This window comes from Dipodomys merriami, unplaced genomic scaffold (genome assembly GCF_024711535.1).
Source record: "Dipodomys merriami isolate MVZ:Mamm:240054 unplaced genomic scaffold, mDipMer1.0.p SCAF_70, whole genome shotgun sequence".
Taxonomy (NCBI): domain Eukaryota; kingdom Metazoa; phylum Chordata; class Mammalia; order Rodentia; family Heteromyidae; genus Dipodomys; species Dipodomys merriami.
Genome location: NW_027206291.1, coordinates 2591215 through 2605794, shown reverse-complemented (window position 1 = coordinate 2605794; position 14580 = coordinate 2591215). Strand labels below are relative to the sequence as shown.

The window sequence follows — 14580 nt, the reverse complement described above, 5'->3', positions numbered from 1 at the left end:
CTCGTCTTTTCCTACGTTGTTTTCTTTTTAATGTCTGCCGTTAGTAAAATATCCTCAGAGTCGGAGCAGTGCAAAACATCTCCACACCATGCATTCGTGACTTCCGGGCCCCGTCGGAGCGTCGGTTACAGAGCTGGGGGCCGACGGGACACGCGTGTGCTCACGGGGATTACATGCTACGTCGGGAGGGGCGCCCCGCGGGGCGGGCGGGGACCGGGCCGCCGCGGGGGCGGGGCGGGGTCTGGCTCGACAGTGTCAACTCGATCTCTAGAAAAGGCGAAGAGAAAGCGTAGGGGGTGGCGGCGACTTTGGTCCTGAACGATCCTGACGTCTGGCGGCGGAGGGGCGGGGCCGGCGCGGACGCCCCACCCACCGCGCCCCAGCCCACTGGACCCCGCCCCTCGAGCGCGGACGCCCCGCCCCCTGCGGGGTCCGGGACCCAGCCCAGGCCGGAGTCGCGTTTTTTGCATCTCTGATGGAAGGACTTGGTGGCGGGTGGGGTCCGGGACTCCGGGCATGCGCGCTGGCGGCCGGTGCGTGCGCCCTCCGGCCCCGCCCCGTCGGGGCGGAGCCCCGCTGTCCCTCGCCAGTCCCGCGGCAATCCGGACTCCCCGCGGGGACGCGGTTCGGCCCCCTCGGGGCAAGCCGAGCCCCGGACTTCCGGTGTCCCAGCGCCGGCCTGATACCTTCCGCCCCAGGCCCGTGTGGGAGCCCTGCACGCCCACGCGCGTGCGCGGCCGGCCACGCGCAGCCTCCTGCCGACCGCTGTGCGGCCCGCAGCCGAGGTTCCCGGGGCCGCTCTGAGGAGCTGGAGAGACAGAGGCGCCCGGGGCGGCACGGCGGGCTGTGTGCGTGTGTGATGTTTTGAAGGATGAGTAGTTCTCTGGGTAAAAGTGGGGGACTGTCTAGTTCATCGCACAGACACCCCCTGGCGCCCCCCGGCCCCTCCGGCCCCGGTCTGTGTGGCAGTCGTCAGGCCCCGGGCGGAGCTCCCCGCGGGCCCGCCCGCCCCGCACTCAAACCCTCTCCCGCGGTGGGGCGCTAGGACGAGGCCCTGCGGAAGTTAGCAGCGGCGGGGAGCTCAGCCCGCGCGGGCCTCGGCGGGAGCGCGCGGCCCCCGGTGTGGGCGCCCGAGGGCGCGTGTGCTTTTGAATCCCTCCCGCCCGGCGACGCGGGCCTCGCCCCGCTCCGCAGCGCTCCGGGAACCGCGGAGCGCGGTGCGTGCTTGGCATGGTCTTGGGCCCCAGGGCTCTGGGACCCGCTTATGGCTTTTCCGACGCCAGGAGGCGAAGCCCCCGGTACCGGAGCCCCGGGACGCGGCCTCCTTCCCGGGGCGGGTCTTACTGCCTCCCAGCTCCGGGCCCCGGGGGCGGGGCGGGGCTTCGTTCTTCCGCGCCAGCACGTGACCTCACGAGAGGGCGGGATCACAAGGCCCCCGGAGGCCCAGTCGAAAGCGCAGGCGCGGTTGCCCTCTTCGCCCCGCCCGGGAGGCTTCCGGGGCGAGGGCGGGGCCAGAGCCCAAGCCCCGCCCGCGGCCGCAGCACTCGTTCCGCTCCGGCGCAGCGCGTCCCGCCCGCCCCGCGCTAAGGCGCAGGTGCGGCCCCGCCCTCCTCGGCAGAGCGCGTGTCCGACTTGAGCTTGACGAACTCCTTGGCCACCTCGTCGTTGCTGCGCTGCGAGAGGATGCGCAGCACGGTGAGGCCCGTGTCGTCCATGTGGATGCGGCGGCCGAGCGGCAGCCAGCACGCGGCGCTCCCGCGCTGGGCCAGCTCGCGCAGCTGCAGCACGGCCAGCCCCACCGTGCGGTCCTCGCGCGCGAAGCAGTAGTCCTTGACGCACACCTGCAGCTCGTAGCACTCGGGGCCCGCGTCGGCGCTGAGCGTGCTGCGGGGAGGAGGGCGCGGCGTGAGGGAGGCCCCGCCCTGCGCCCTCTGACCACGCCCACCCCATTTCCGCAGCGGTTTGGGGGCCGCCGCCTCCTGCCCAGCCCCCAGGAGTCGCACCGCCTGCGTCCGCCACTCCCTCCTGAGCTCCTAGACCACGCCCCCTCCGCTCTCGGGCACGCCCACCACGCTCAGGCCACACCCTCCCAGCTTTCGCGCGACCACGCCCACCACCCCTTCCCGAGCTGTCCCGGCCACGCCCAGCACCCTAGCTCTGCCCCGGCCACGCCCCCCACGCACGCTGGCTACGCCTGCGCAGTTGTGGCTCCTCCTCAGAGGCGGTCCTTAGGCGCCACGTGTGCGGGGCTGCCTGGGTCGCGGGTCCTGGAGGCCGCCCCGCGCGGAGGGCCCGGCCCCGCAGGCCCCCGTCACCTGCCCGTCCCCGGACTCACAACTGCACGCTCTCGTTGTACTTGGGCGCCCAGCTGTTGTTCTTGGACTTGGTGGCGAACTTGCGCTTCTTGTCGCTGAGCTGGGGCCCGATGATGTTGACCTCGATGAACGGCCGGAAGATGCCCGAAGTCTGCCACTTGAGGTCATTGGCCGCCACCACTGTGGGGAGAGGCGCGGTCACCGGGCAGACCGGCCGGCCGGGCCGGGCGCTCCGATGCCCAGCACGCGCGCACACGAGTGCGCACGCGCGCACAGCGGGGCCAGAGCCTGAGCGGACTCCAGGTGGGGAAAGCAGCCCCGCTGGCATGCTAGGGAACAGAAGCAAAGCTGACGGAAGGCGGCAGCCGTGGAGGAGGATGGACACACGGAGGAGGACGGACACGCGGAGGAGGACGGACCCGGAGGAGGATGGACACACGGAGGAGGACGGACACGCGGAGGAGGACGGACCCGGAGGAGGATGGACACACGGAGGAGGACGGACACGCGGAGGAGGACGGACACGCGGAGGAGGACGGACACGCGGAGGACGGACACGCGGAGGAGGACGGACACGCGGAGGAGGACGGACACGCGGAGGACGGACACGCGGAGGAGGACGGACACGCGGAGGAGGACAGACACGGAGGAGGACGGACACGCGGAGGAGGACGGACACACGGAGGAGGACGGACACGCGGAGGAGGACGGACCCGGAGGGGGACGGACACACGGAGGAGAGAAGGACGGACACGCGGAGGAGGACGGACCCGGAGGAGGACGGACACGCGGAGAAGGACGGACACGCGGAGGAGAGAAGGACGGACACACGGAGGACAGACACACGGAGGAGGACAGACACACGGAGGAGGACAGACCCGGAGGAGGACAGAGGCACGGAAGAGGACGGACACGCGGAGGAGAGAAGGACGGACACGCGGAGGAGGACGGACACGCGGAGGACGGACACGCGGAGGACGGACACGCGGAGGACGGACACGCGGAGGAGGACGGACACGCGGAGGAGGACGGACACGCGGAGGAGGACGGACACGCGGAGGAGGACGGACCCGGAGGGGGACGGACACACGGAGGAGAGAAGGACGGACACGCGGAGGAGAGAAGGACGGACACGTGGAGGGGGACGGACACGCGGAGGAGAGAAGGACGGACACGGAGGAGGAGAGAAGGACGGACACGCGGAGGAGGACGGACACGCGGAGGAGGACGGACACGCGGAGGAGGACAGACACGGAGGAGGAGAGAAGGACGGACACGCGGAGGAGAGAAGGACGGACACGCGGAGGAGAGAAGGACGGACACGCGGAGGAGGGCGCCCTGGAGCTGCCAGGCCTGCGTGAGGCCCCCGGGCGCCCGAGCCCCCGCTGGCCTGGGTCCTGTCCGTCCGCCCTCCGGGTGGCGGTCCCGGGGAGCCCGCACCGGCCACTTTGCAACACTCACCTTTCACTGTGACCTTCTGCTCCCCGGTTCCCGGGTGGGTGAAGAGCTCGACGTGGACCGAGACCTCCCCGACGGGGTCTTCCACCCCCGAGCCTGCGTGGCAGGGAGGGCGCCCCGCGTGAGCCCCTCCGCCCGGCCGCGGCAGGGACCCCCACCCCGGTGCTGGCGGCACGGGTCCTCAGCCCCGGGGGGGCGCTGGCCGCGCGCGCTGCTGTGTGGTCTGAGCCTCCTGCCGCTGCCTTCCTTTCCCCGCACGCAATGGCTGTGCTGCCCTGTCCGCCCTTGCAGCATCTGGCGCCCTGGCCTCCTCCGGGCTGGGCAGCGACGCGCTTTCCAGGCGTGCACCGGACCTGCTCGGCATGTCTCACCCACTCTGTCCCCGCTCTCCTGCCCCCAAGGGCCGGCACAATGGAAGCCTCTAGGGGCTCAGCTCCACCCCAGGACTCCTGGACTGTCGCCTTTCCCAGCTACTCTACACGCCCCAGGTCAGAGCCCCACAACCTTCTCTCCCTGTGGGAGAGTCTGCAGCACCCCAAGGTGCACCCTGCTAACACCTCGATCCACCCCACCGCCACCACAGCACTCAAGCTACTCAGCTGCAACTTCAATACACTGACCAGGTGGTCAGAGTCCTGGTCCTCCCAAAGCGGCCGCTCTGTCTAGGTATTTCTCATCCTCCCTATTTGCCTCCCAGTCTAATCAATTCTCAGGTTTCCACGGGAAACATCCACCCTTGCCTGAGACCCTGTGGCTCAGGTTCACTCGAGATGGCTGATGAGCCACAGCTGTCTAATCAGAGCATTTCCTGCCTCTGGCTACGAAGATTGGCCACGCTCTGTTCACGTGACCCTAGTTAGGCCAATAGGAGATGGCTCTGAGAGTTTGGCTCCTGTCAAACACTTTGTCCTGCAAGGCACCTGTGACTCACAGCTGTAATCCTACTCGGAGGGCTGAGATCTGAGGTTCAAAGCCAGCCCAGGGAGGAAAGCTCATGAGACTCTGATCTCCAATTAACCACCAAAAAGCCAGAAGTAGAGCTGTGGCTCAAGTGGCAGAGCACTAGGCTCGAGCACAGAGGCTCAGGGTCAGCAAGGACTGGCACCAAGCAAACAAACACAACTTTGTCCTTCTCTGGTGCTAAACCAATAAGGAGAGCTACGCCCCACAAAAGTCTCCAATAGCATTGACCAATAGCATCGCTGGAGACTTGAGACACCAACACCCCCCTTCAGTCCATGGCCGACACCTGTGTGCTCTGGTTGTCATGGTGATGAGCATCTTTCTATCCTCCATTAGTGTCCAAGATGCACACTTCACAACGCACAGCACCAGAGCGTGCATCCCAGACCCGCTTCCTCACTCATCCGGCCGGACTTGTGACCGCCAGCACCCCCGCCGGGCCCCCCAACTGGCTCCCCACTCCTGGAGCACCCCATGCACAGGGACAGGGACAGGAGCAGTGGCAGGAAGGGGGGTAGGTACTCAGCCAGAGGCTGACCAGGTGACCTGGCAGGGGAGGAAGTGGCTGCGGGTCAGCGAGCACGGGGAGGGGGCTGGACACCCGTCAGCCTGGTTCCGGTCACGGCCAGGGTTGCGGCCCCAGGCGGCCCTCCTTCCCACCTCAGGCACAGTCACATGCTCACCCCCCACCCCCAGGCTGATGCTTCTAGCAGGCTCCATCCCAGCCAGACTGGGGTGCTGTGGTGGGTTGGGTGGAGGTCAGACCAAGGTCAAAGCTAGTAAGAGGGGGAGGGGGCAGTGCGGGGCACCCCCGTCCCGTGGCTTGCTGGCTCCACGCAGAAGGGTATCAGGGTATCCATGGGCTCCCAGGCGAGCGACTTCACCCCGGACACCCGGCCCCTGACCCGACAGACATAGAACGAGGGTGCCCCGGGGTGCCTGGAACCGCCGTCCCCCGCTGAGCCTCAAGGGCTGGGGTCTCAGGTGCAGCCACCGGGGCTGCCTTGGAGAAATCTTCCTGAGACCTCTCAGGCTGTCTGCCCAGGCCTGGCGCTGAGGCAAGCCTGGCACAAGTTTGTTCTTTTCCACTCTGAAGAGCGAGGGCCAGCTGCCGACAGCCTGCCGTGCGCTCCCACCCGCCCAGCAGCCCTGGGTCCGGATCTGATGGGTCGGGAGAGAAAACGGGTTCCACTGCTCCTCCTTCCCCGAGTGGAACCAGCAAGCCACCCTTCCCCTCACCCGGCTGGGCGGGTTCCCCAGCCCAAGGAGGAAGGACAGGCCTTTTACTAGCCAGGCCGGGAAGGGCACAAGCACCGGGCGGGCGCGGGGGCAGAGGCACGTACCCTTGTCAGGATAAATGTCTTCACTAAGGGTAAACCTAGCCCCCTTTCCACCATGGACTAGTTGGGGGAGGGGAGAGAGGAGGGATGGGAGGAGGGAGAGCGAGTGAGAGGAAGAAATGAATTGTGCGTGACAGGGCAGGGAGGTGTGGAGAGAGGGCAGCGAGTGGTGGGGAGGAAAAACAAGAGAGAGAGAAAGAGAGAGAAACGTCAGCAGCAGACAGACAGACAGACGGACGGCCTCCTGCTCTGGGAACACCAGGGACACTAACAGCAGTGAGGGCTGGGAGGGAAACCGAGGCTGGCGCGCAGGAGGGCCCTGGATCACTGGGTGGGAGGAAGGGGCCCAGGCCTGGATCCTTCAGGACAGAGAACACCTCCCTTCCAGGGCCTGGGGTCCCGCCCTCCTGCCGTGGCTGCCGTGTGAGGTCAGAGAGACAGGAGACAGAAGCAGAAGACAGACAGAGAGAACTGAGGCTCGGGCCTTCCCCACCACCCACCCCCTCCCAAGGCCAAGGTCCTGAGGATCAGAGGCCCCTCCTCTGGGGGAACCTCGTTCCTGGTCTCTCCTGGAACTGTCAATCATTTCTTGCCGGTGGGACTCCCAAGCTGTCAATCAATCCCCACAGGTCCTGGCCCCAGGGCTGATAACCACTCCCTGCTGGACTCTCACCTGTAGGAGCTGTCAATCACCTCCACCAGGTCCCGCCCCAGAGCTGTTAATAACTCCCGGCCCTCTCCCAGGAAATGGCCCTCCGGCGCCAGAAGTCCCACCCCCACACTCTGTCGGCCGCTCATTGGCTGTGACATCACCGGGGGGCGGGCCCCGGGGCGCCACCCTTACCCTGGGCAGACTGTGTCTGCACGAAGGTCTTGATGAGCAGGTCGGTGGCTTGCGTGTACAGCGACAGGGCGTAGCGCAAAGACTGCAGGTCTGGACTCTTCTCCAGGAAGGTCTTCTTGAGGCCCACGCCACCCGCGTGGAAGTATTGCTATGGGGAGCGGGCGAGGGGGAGGAGGGGACGCCTGCGATGGCTCCCCAGCCCCAGGTCGCCCGCACCATCCCAGCTGACTTTCCAGTGCTCTTCAGGTCTTGCCTGCCTCAGGGCCTTTGCACGTACTGTTCCCAAGGCTGGAAAGGTCCTCTCAGCCCCAGCACACTGGCTTTCCCTGGTGAACTCCTATGCAGGCCTTACAACCTTCCCCAATGCTTCTGCTGCTGCTACTTTCCTGGCTTTCCCACCTCTTCCCCCAGGCTGACCCTCCCTCTGCCCCAGGCCGGATCTCAGGAGGGGAAGGAGGTCTGTGGGCCCGTACAGCTGTGCACTGCTCCGGAAGGGCCTGGACCCCGCTCTCACCTTGATGGTGTCCAAGGCCAGCTCAACCACCGCACATTGCTTCGGAGTCAAGCTCTTGGCCTCTTCTCGTACCATGTGGTCCTGGGGACGGGAAGTGTGTGGGGTGGGGGGCCTCACCTGCAGTCTCAGGCTCTGCTAAACCTCGGGGCGGGGCACCGGGCAGCGTGCGCCAGGTGCTCCCTGCTGGCTACCCATGTCGCCTGTGCCCTCGGCCGGCTGTACCCGGAGGTAACCGCACCCTGCGCACCTTCCCAAATGGACCATGCAGTCCATGTCCCAGAACCCCACGCGGTCAGAGTGCCTGGATGGAGTCGTGAGCAGGATGCCCCGGAGCCCCCGCCTCACCTTGAGCTTGGACAGCTGACCCAGCTCCTTGGCCGCGTTGAAGATCATCTGGGTTCCCTGTGGGGGGGCACAGGCTGGGTGAGGGCCACTGGCCCCGGCTCTGGCCGCCCCGGCTCCTGGCCCTGAGCACGTGGTGGTTCTTGCCCAGAGGTTATCCTGGGTGGTGGCTGTGGTCTGGGGACAGAGGTCTGTACTTTCCGGGGTGGGCAGGGTGGGGGGGGGCTGCTTTGCCCTGCCAAACCAGTGAGGTACAGACGCTACCCCTCCCCCAGCCCTGCAACCCAGAGGCCCGGAACAGAAGAGAAACAGGCAGGGGCGGGGCAGGGGCGCGGTGGGGCGTGAGCGGGACACACAAGGTGGGCCTGAGGTTAAGGACAGGACCCTGTGGGTCAGCCCTTCCCGACGCCGCCCTGCGGCTGTTCATCTGACCTCCAAAAGGATGAGTGCCACCAAAATGTGTGCTTCGGTGGGCACTCCAAAGCAGACACTTGAAAGGTGCCGATGCTGTTATGGCTAGACAGGCCAGGGTTCAAACCTCAGCTCTGCCCTGTGGCCTCGAGCATATGAACCGACCTCTGGGCCCGTTCTCCAAGGAGCAGACTCCCGGTGTGTCTGCCCAGGGCTCACTCTAACCTCCTGCCAGGCCCGGCCTGGCCGCCGCCTCCATCCTGGCGCAGGGGTCCTGGGCACACCGGCCCCCGTGTGGGCCGGGCACTTGCTGGCTAGGGGGGGCCCCGTGTTCGTGTGGGGTAGGACCGAGCTCCACAAGGGTGCGAATCTTGGGGCCCGGGAGCGCCCAGGGGTGGGGAAGGGCTTTCTGGACCGCGCCAGGGCTGGCAGGCACCGCTTTGGCGCTGACTGATGGGAGCTGCTGAGTTGGAGGCACCGGGCTGGAGCCGGGCCTCTTGTGCACACTGGGCGGGCACCCCGTGCCCTCCCCAGCCCCTCCTCCGCTGCGGCCCTCGGCCTCCTACAGTCTACGGCACTGCTGCCCACAGCCTGGCCCCTGGGCCATGGCATCCCTGCCATGCCCACCTGCAGCCCGGCAGGGGGCAGAGCCCTCTCGGGCAGCGAGCCCTGCACTCCCCACGCCCCCCACAAGCAAGCCAGACAGACAAAGGAAGAATCACAAGACAGGTACCCAGTACCCCCGCCCCCGACGGCACGGACCACAGACGTGGAGGGGCAGGGGTGGGGGTGGGGGAGCCACACAGACAGTGGGAGGCTGGTCTTACGTCTGAGTGGCTTGGCAATTTCACCCTGCCCTGTGGAGAGAATCAGGTGGAGGTCAGAGTCTTGGTGGCCGCGGGGAGGCTACTTGGTGGGACTTCCCTGCCCCCTCGAAGCCCAGTCTCACCGCCAGCCCGCGAGCTCCCCCCCCGGGTCCTCAGCCAGATGCTAAGCCTGCCCTGCGCCTCGCCTCCCCTCATCCCCGGGTGGAGGAGTTTGGATTTGAGGGGCCAGATTTCTCCACCACAGCACACTGTGGGGTGCCCCAAAGGCTGTCCTCAGGGGACGGGTGCCACAGCCGGCCTTGGGGAGTTTAGGGAAAGGGGGAGAAAAGAGGGTTCGGGGTCTCTCCTCCCCCAAGCACTGAGCCTTCTCCCCACAGCCTGACTAGAGCAAACGCCTTGTGACAAGTCCTGTGTCTCTGCACCTGCACCCACTGGACACCAACACACCACACACAGCTCAGCGCTGAGACGCACACAGGAACCCACACGCAGAACGCACAATGCACGCGGCCAGGCACAGAAATCCACACGTGCCTGTGGGCCCAGGGCCTGGACGGGAACCCGAAGGGAAGCCACACAACCCAGGCTCAGAGCCTGGCAGTGCAGGACAGGCGGCTACATCCTTACAGGCCAGCTGCCCGGCTCCCAGGCCAGCCGGCCCAGCGGGGCCAAGCACTGCGAGGGGCCAGTGTGCACTGTGCTCACACACACACTCCCGAGCTCACACTCCCGTGTTCACACACACACACTTTGGTGCACACACGCATGCCTGAGCTCACACGCTCCTGTGATCACATGCACACTCCCATGTTTGCACACACTGCCACATTCACAACACACTGCCATGCTCACACATGCACTCTTGTGCACATACACTCATGCTTACACTCCTGAGCTCACAAGTACTGCCATGCACACATATCCCTGTGCTCACTCCCATGCATATGTGCACACTCGTGTTCCCATGGAGCACGCCTGTGCTCACACAGGCACACCCCCATGCATGGTGCCATGTTCATATACATACACGTGCGTGCCACTGCTCACACAGGCATAGTCTTGTGGTCACACATGAGCCTGTGTTCACAATGCACACTCCCACGCACACACACCCATAATCATGTGCACACTCCACTGCTCACACACGCATACCCGTTATCACACGCAAACTCCCATGTTCACGCAGTGAACACTCCTGTGCGTGCACTCCCATGCCCACCTGTTCACACACGCATGCACTCCTGTGATCATGTGCACACACTTCTGTGTCACACAGGCTCCTGTGTCTGCCTCACAGCTGACCTCTCGTAGAACTTGCTAGGATCCCCGCAAACCCTCCTCCCCGCTGACCTTCCCACCCACGCACACACTTGTGTGTGTGCAGACTCAGTGCAGACATGCACTTAGACCTCAGCAAGATGAAGCCCTCATTACCTTTTCTAATCCCTTGCCATGTTTTCTCAAGAGGGTGCCCTGCAGAGACAATGTCACAGCGTGATCAACGGCCTGTGGGGGTGCGGGGTCTACGCTGCAGGGGGGCTGGGGCCCGGGCTTCGTGGGGACAGAAAATCTATGCTGCCGTGGGGCTGGGCTGTGTGGGGTTGTGTGTGACTCCCAAAGGTGATAGAGAGATGGAAACAGATACAGAGAGACAGGGATAGAGAAGGCCAGAAAGGAAAGCCACACTACTACCCAGCTACACGCAGCGCGCACAGGCAAGGGCCACAGGAAGCAGGCGGCGCAATACACACACAGGCATCTGTCTGAACTCTGGCCCCATTTAGCACACAGCCTCCAAGGGGCCCACCCAGCCTGTTTCCTCTTCTACGATGTCACCTTACTCAAAGGCCTGTTGGAAGTTGAGCTGACCCAGCTGTGGCGGGCTGGAGACACAGCCACTCACTGGAAATCTTATCTTTCTGCTCACAGGGCAAGGCCTGGGCTGGGTGGGCCCTGGCTGGGCAGGGCCCGGGGCTGGGTGGGGCCAGGGCTGGGCGGGGCCCTGGTCTCCACGGGGTCACGGCGATCCAGGCTGCACCCACCAGGATGGTGGGTGGGGTCTGCACCTGTCTCTGCTCTGCAGGGCTCGCTCTGACCTCTGGCAGCCCCACAGCAGGGCAGGCACGGGCCAGCACGTTTAGCATCTCGCCCACTCTGGGTCCTCCACTGCTCCCCAGGCAGGGTCACAGAGTGGCCAGGCTGGGATGTGACCCCAGATCTATCTGACGCCTCCCCCCAAACACCATCTCTCCCACCTGGGTGTCTGTGTTTATGGTGGGAGGGGCAGCAGGGTGCCGAGGACAGAGGGACGGAGGGGCAGACTGGGCCCTGAGATCTCCAGTAGCAAGAGGCAGGGCTGCTTGGAGCAGCTGACAGCTCAGAGGGGCCTCTGTGGTAAGCGCCTGCATGGGGGGCACGGTCCACAGAGCTGACCTCAGGGCAGCCGGAGAGGAGCCCTGGACATCCACCCTCTTCCTGGAGTGGAGAGAGCCAGGGACTCTCGGGAGGCGGGAGGGGACATTGGTCTCTGAGCAGGCTCAGAGCAGGGTGAGGCGGTAGGTGTGGCCCTCCCAGGCCCACCCCTCCCCATGCCCCATCCAGGACACACACAGGCACATCTAGGCAAAGAGAGGGCAGGGGGTGGGGGCCCAGGGTGGAAGGGGAAATCACGCAACGGGCCGGGTCCAGACACAGCGACGGACAGACAGACGGACAAATGGGCCTCTACTTACGATCATCTGTCAGCCGGGTGGGGCGGGGCAGGGGAGGGGGAATAAGGCACCGTCAGTGTCCTGGGAAGGCCAGGGAGGGGCGGTGAAGGTGCCAGAGCAAGGCGTGCCCCAGCCTCCCGGGGCCTTGCTGTCTACTTCTCAGTCCCCCACCACCACCCCTGTCACCCCGGCTCCCCCTGGGCAGCTTGGTGGGGGTGACATCCGGTCCATCTCTGGTGGTCAGGCAGGCTGACCTCCGGGAGCCCCTGGCCGGCACGTGCCCTTCCCACTGTGACTCCTGGCTGGCCTTGAGTCCCAAGCTGACTTCATTCCTAGGTGACCTCTGATCTCTGACCTCATGACTTCCCTGTGCCTAAAGACGCCTCTGAACGCTGTGTGATCTGAAGGCTGTGACCCCTGACACACGACACACGTGCAAAATCTCTTGTGGACCCTCTGGCCAGAGGCGGCTTGAGTCACTCTGACTGGCCCTGGCCTGGCGACTGTTCTGAGCCTCGGGTCTTTGTCCCGCCCCCCGCTCCTGCCCCTCAGCGATGAGGCCGGCGGCTCACCGTCTGGTCAGTGAGCGGGGGCAGCACGATGGTCCTCTCCATGGTGTTCATGACCAGTTTCCACAGCTCCTTCAGCACCCGCTTCAGCACCGTCTTCTCGCAGATCTTGGCAAAGAGCGTCAGGCTGCGGGTGGCAAGCTGGTCTCAGGGGGGCCCCTCCTGACACGCAGGGCCCAGGGGGCTCCGAGGCCCACTTTGGGCGGGGCTGGCTGCACAGGCCAGGCAGAAGCGGGCACTGGGCCTTAGGGGAATGCCTGGGCCTCACTGAAGATGGGGGGAAGAGGGGGAAAGGGGAGGGCGTGGGGTACTACAGTGTTCAACGGAGAGATTCACCCAGACACTGGTGTTTGAAAGTCTAGTGTGGGAATGAACTTGAAGAGGAGGGCTGGAGAGAGCACCATCCAGTCCTCTAGGAACCACAAGGGGTCCAGATATGGCCATGAGGAAGAGAGGACAGAGAGAAAATGAGGCATTTGTGGGGCCACAGCACTGCCACCTGCTAGCCAGGCTTCTCCATGCACACAACTGCTCCAGCTTCCTTAAATGTTAACATATCCTCTCCCACCATCCTCCACCCCACTCCATCCACCGCCCAGTCTCCATCTACCTGTCCTCCCACCCACCCACCCATCCATCCACACATCCATCCATCCATCCATCTACCTCTCCACCCATCCACCCATTCATCCACCCAACCATCTATCCATCTATTCATCTACCCATCCACCCACCCACCCATCCACCCACCCATCCACCCACCCATCCATCCACCCACCCATCCACCCACCCATCCATCCACCCACCCACCCATCCATCCATCCATCCATCCATCCATCCATCCATCCATCCATCCACCAATCCAACCCATCCACCCATCCACCCACCCACCCATCTATTCACACAGGTATCCATTGATCCATCCATTTATCCATTCACCCATCCACCTACCCATCCACCCACCCATCCATCCACCAATCCATCCACCCATCTACCCATCCACCAATCCATCCATCCACCCATCCATTCACCAACCCACCATTTATCCACCCATCCATCCATCCATCCAACCATCTATCCATCTACCCATCCACCCACCCATCTATCCACCCATCCATCCACCCACCCATCCATTCACCCATCCACCATCCACCCATCCACCCGGGCATCCGTCCGTCCATCTACCCACCAGTGGACACACTCATCCATCCACCTGTCATCTGTGAAAGCAGATGCTGGTCCTGCTAGCTGTGCACTAGACTATGTTCTTACCCCTCATGCCCCACCCTTTCACCCTTTGGGCCACGCAGCCCCCCAGGCCCCGTGCTCCTGTCCGTGGCTGTGCCTGCCCCCTGGGCCACTCACTTGCTGTCCAGCAGGTCCATGATGGGCTGGAGCACGTTGTCGGCGTCCTGGGCCACGCTGCTGCAGGCGCTGGCCGGCACGTTGCCCGTGCCCTTGACCTGGCTCAGGATGTCCCCCATCTGCTTGACACACTCCTCGATGTGTGGCTGGAAGCTGGAGCAGACCCCCAGGCTAGCCCCGATCTGCTTCCCCACCATCCACAGGGCAGGAGCGTGCCGGGGGACTGGTCACAGCTGTGGCTCTTCCTGCCCGCCTCCCTCATCCTCAGACTGGGGCCAGGCACTGCCCCGGCCGCCATCTCTGACCCATTCTCACGCTGAGGTTCAGCGTGGCGAAGGCACTCGCCTGAGGCCACGCAGCCAGTGAGCGGTGTAGCCAGAATTAGGAACCTGGCTTCATCTAAGGAGGCTCCTCTGTGTCCCGCTGCCCCTCCACTGAAACCACACGTGCCCAGGCGGGGCTGCAGCGGCCCCTTCCCCACACCCTACCTGGGAGCTCCCCCACCTGGTGGCAAATACACGGCTGAGCTCATCCAAGACGTTGTTCAGCTTGACCTGCAGTTCCTTCAGGGTGTCACTGGCCTCGGTGTCCAGCTGAGGGGGGCGGGTGTCAGGTGAGATAACATGGCATCCACATGCCAGTCCCTGGCATTTTAGCCTCACACCCCAGAAAGGGACCCCAAGGGGCTGGAGGAAACTGAGGCCCGGCTTGGGTTGAAGAGTGGCTGAACTGGAGCCCTTGTCCAGGCTGCAGAGGACACCGGGCTAGACAGCTGGGGCCTTACCTGCTTCCCACCCATGGCCTCGAACATCTTCTCCAGCTGCACACGGAGCTGCTGCGTGTTGTTCATGAGGATGCAGGGCTGCGGGGGAAGAGGAAGCCGAGCTCTGATACCCCATCCAGGCTGGGCCCTGATCCCTC

The 14580-nt window shown here is 64.9% G+C and overlaps 1 protein-coding gene across 2 annotated transcripts in view; it reads right to left on the bottom strand.

Moving 5' to 3' along the window:
* Positions 1-69: 69 nt before the first annotated feature.
* The window catches only part of Unc13a (unc-13 homolog A), a 41355-nt gene continuing 26844 nt past the window's right edge, over positions 70-14580 (bottom strand). The window contains exons 32-45 of one of the 2 annotated variants that reach the window (XM_070008241.1): positions 14444-14521; positions 14164-14252; positions 13660-13812; positions 12298-12421; positions 11747-11752; positions 10449-10487; positions 9015-9044; positions 7780-7836; positions 7435-7515; positions 6921-7068; positions 6080-6136; positions 3777-3869; positions 2336-2495; positions 70-1884 (exon numbers count right to left, since the gene is read on the bottom strand). In XM_070008241.1, coding sequence (XP_069864342.1) covers positions 1584-1884; positions 2336-2495; positions 3777-3869; positions 6080-6136; positions 6921-7068; positions 7435-7515; positions 7780-7836; positions 9015-9044; positions 10449-10487; positions 11747-11752; positions 12298-12421; positions 13660-13812; positions 14164-14252; positions 14444-14521 — 1416 coding nt within the window. In that variant the 3' untranslated portion in view covers positions 70-1583. The remainder of the gene's footprint in view (positions 1885-2335; positions 2496-3776; positions 3870-6079; positions 6137-6920; positions 7069-7434; positions 7516-7779; positions 7837-9014; positions 9045-10448; positions 10488-11746; positions 11753-12297; positions 12422-13659; positions 13813-14163; positions 14253-14443; positions 14522-14580) is intronic. The other variant, XM_070008242.1, reaches the window with a different exon arrangement.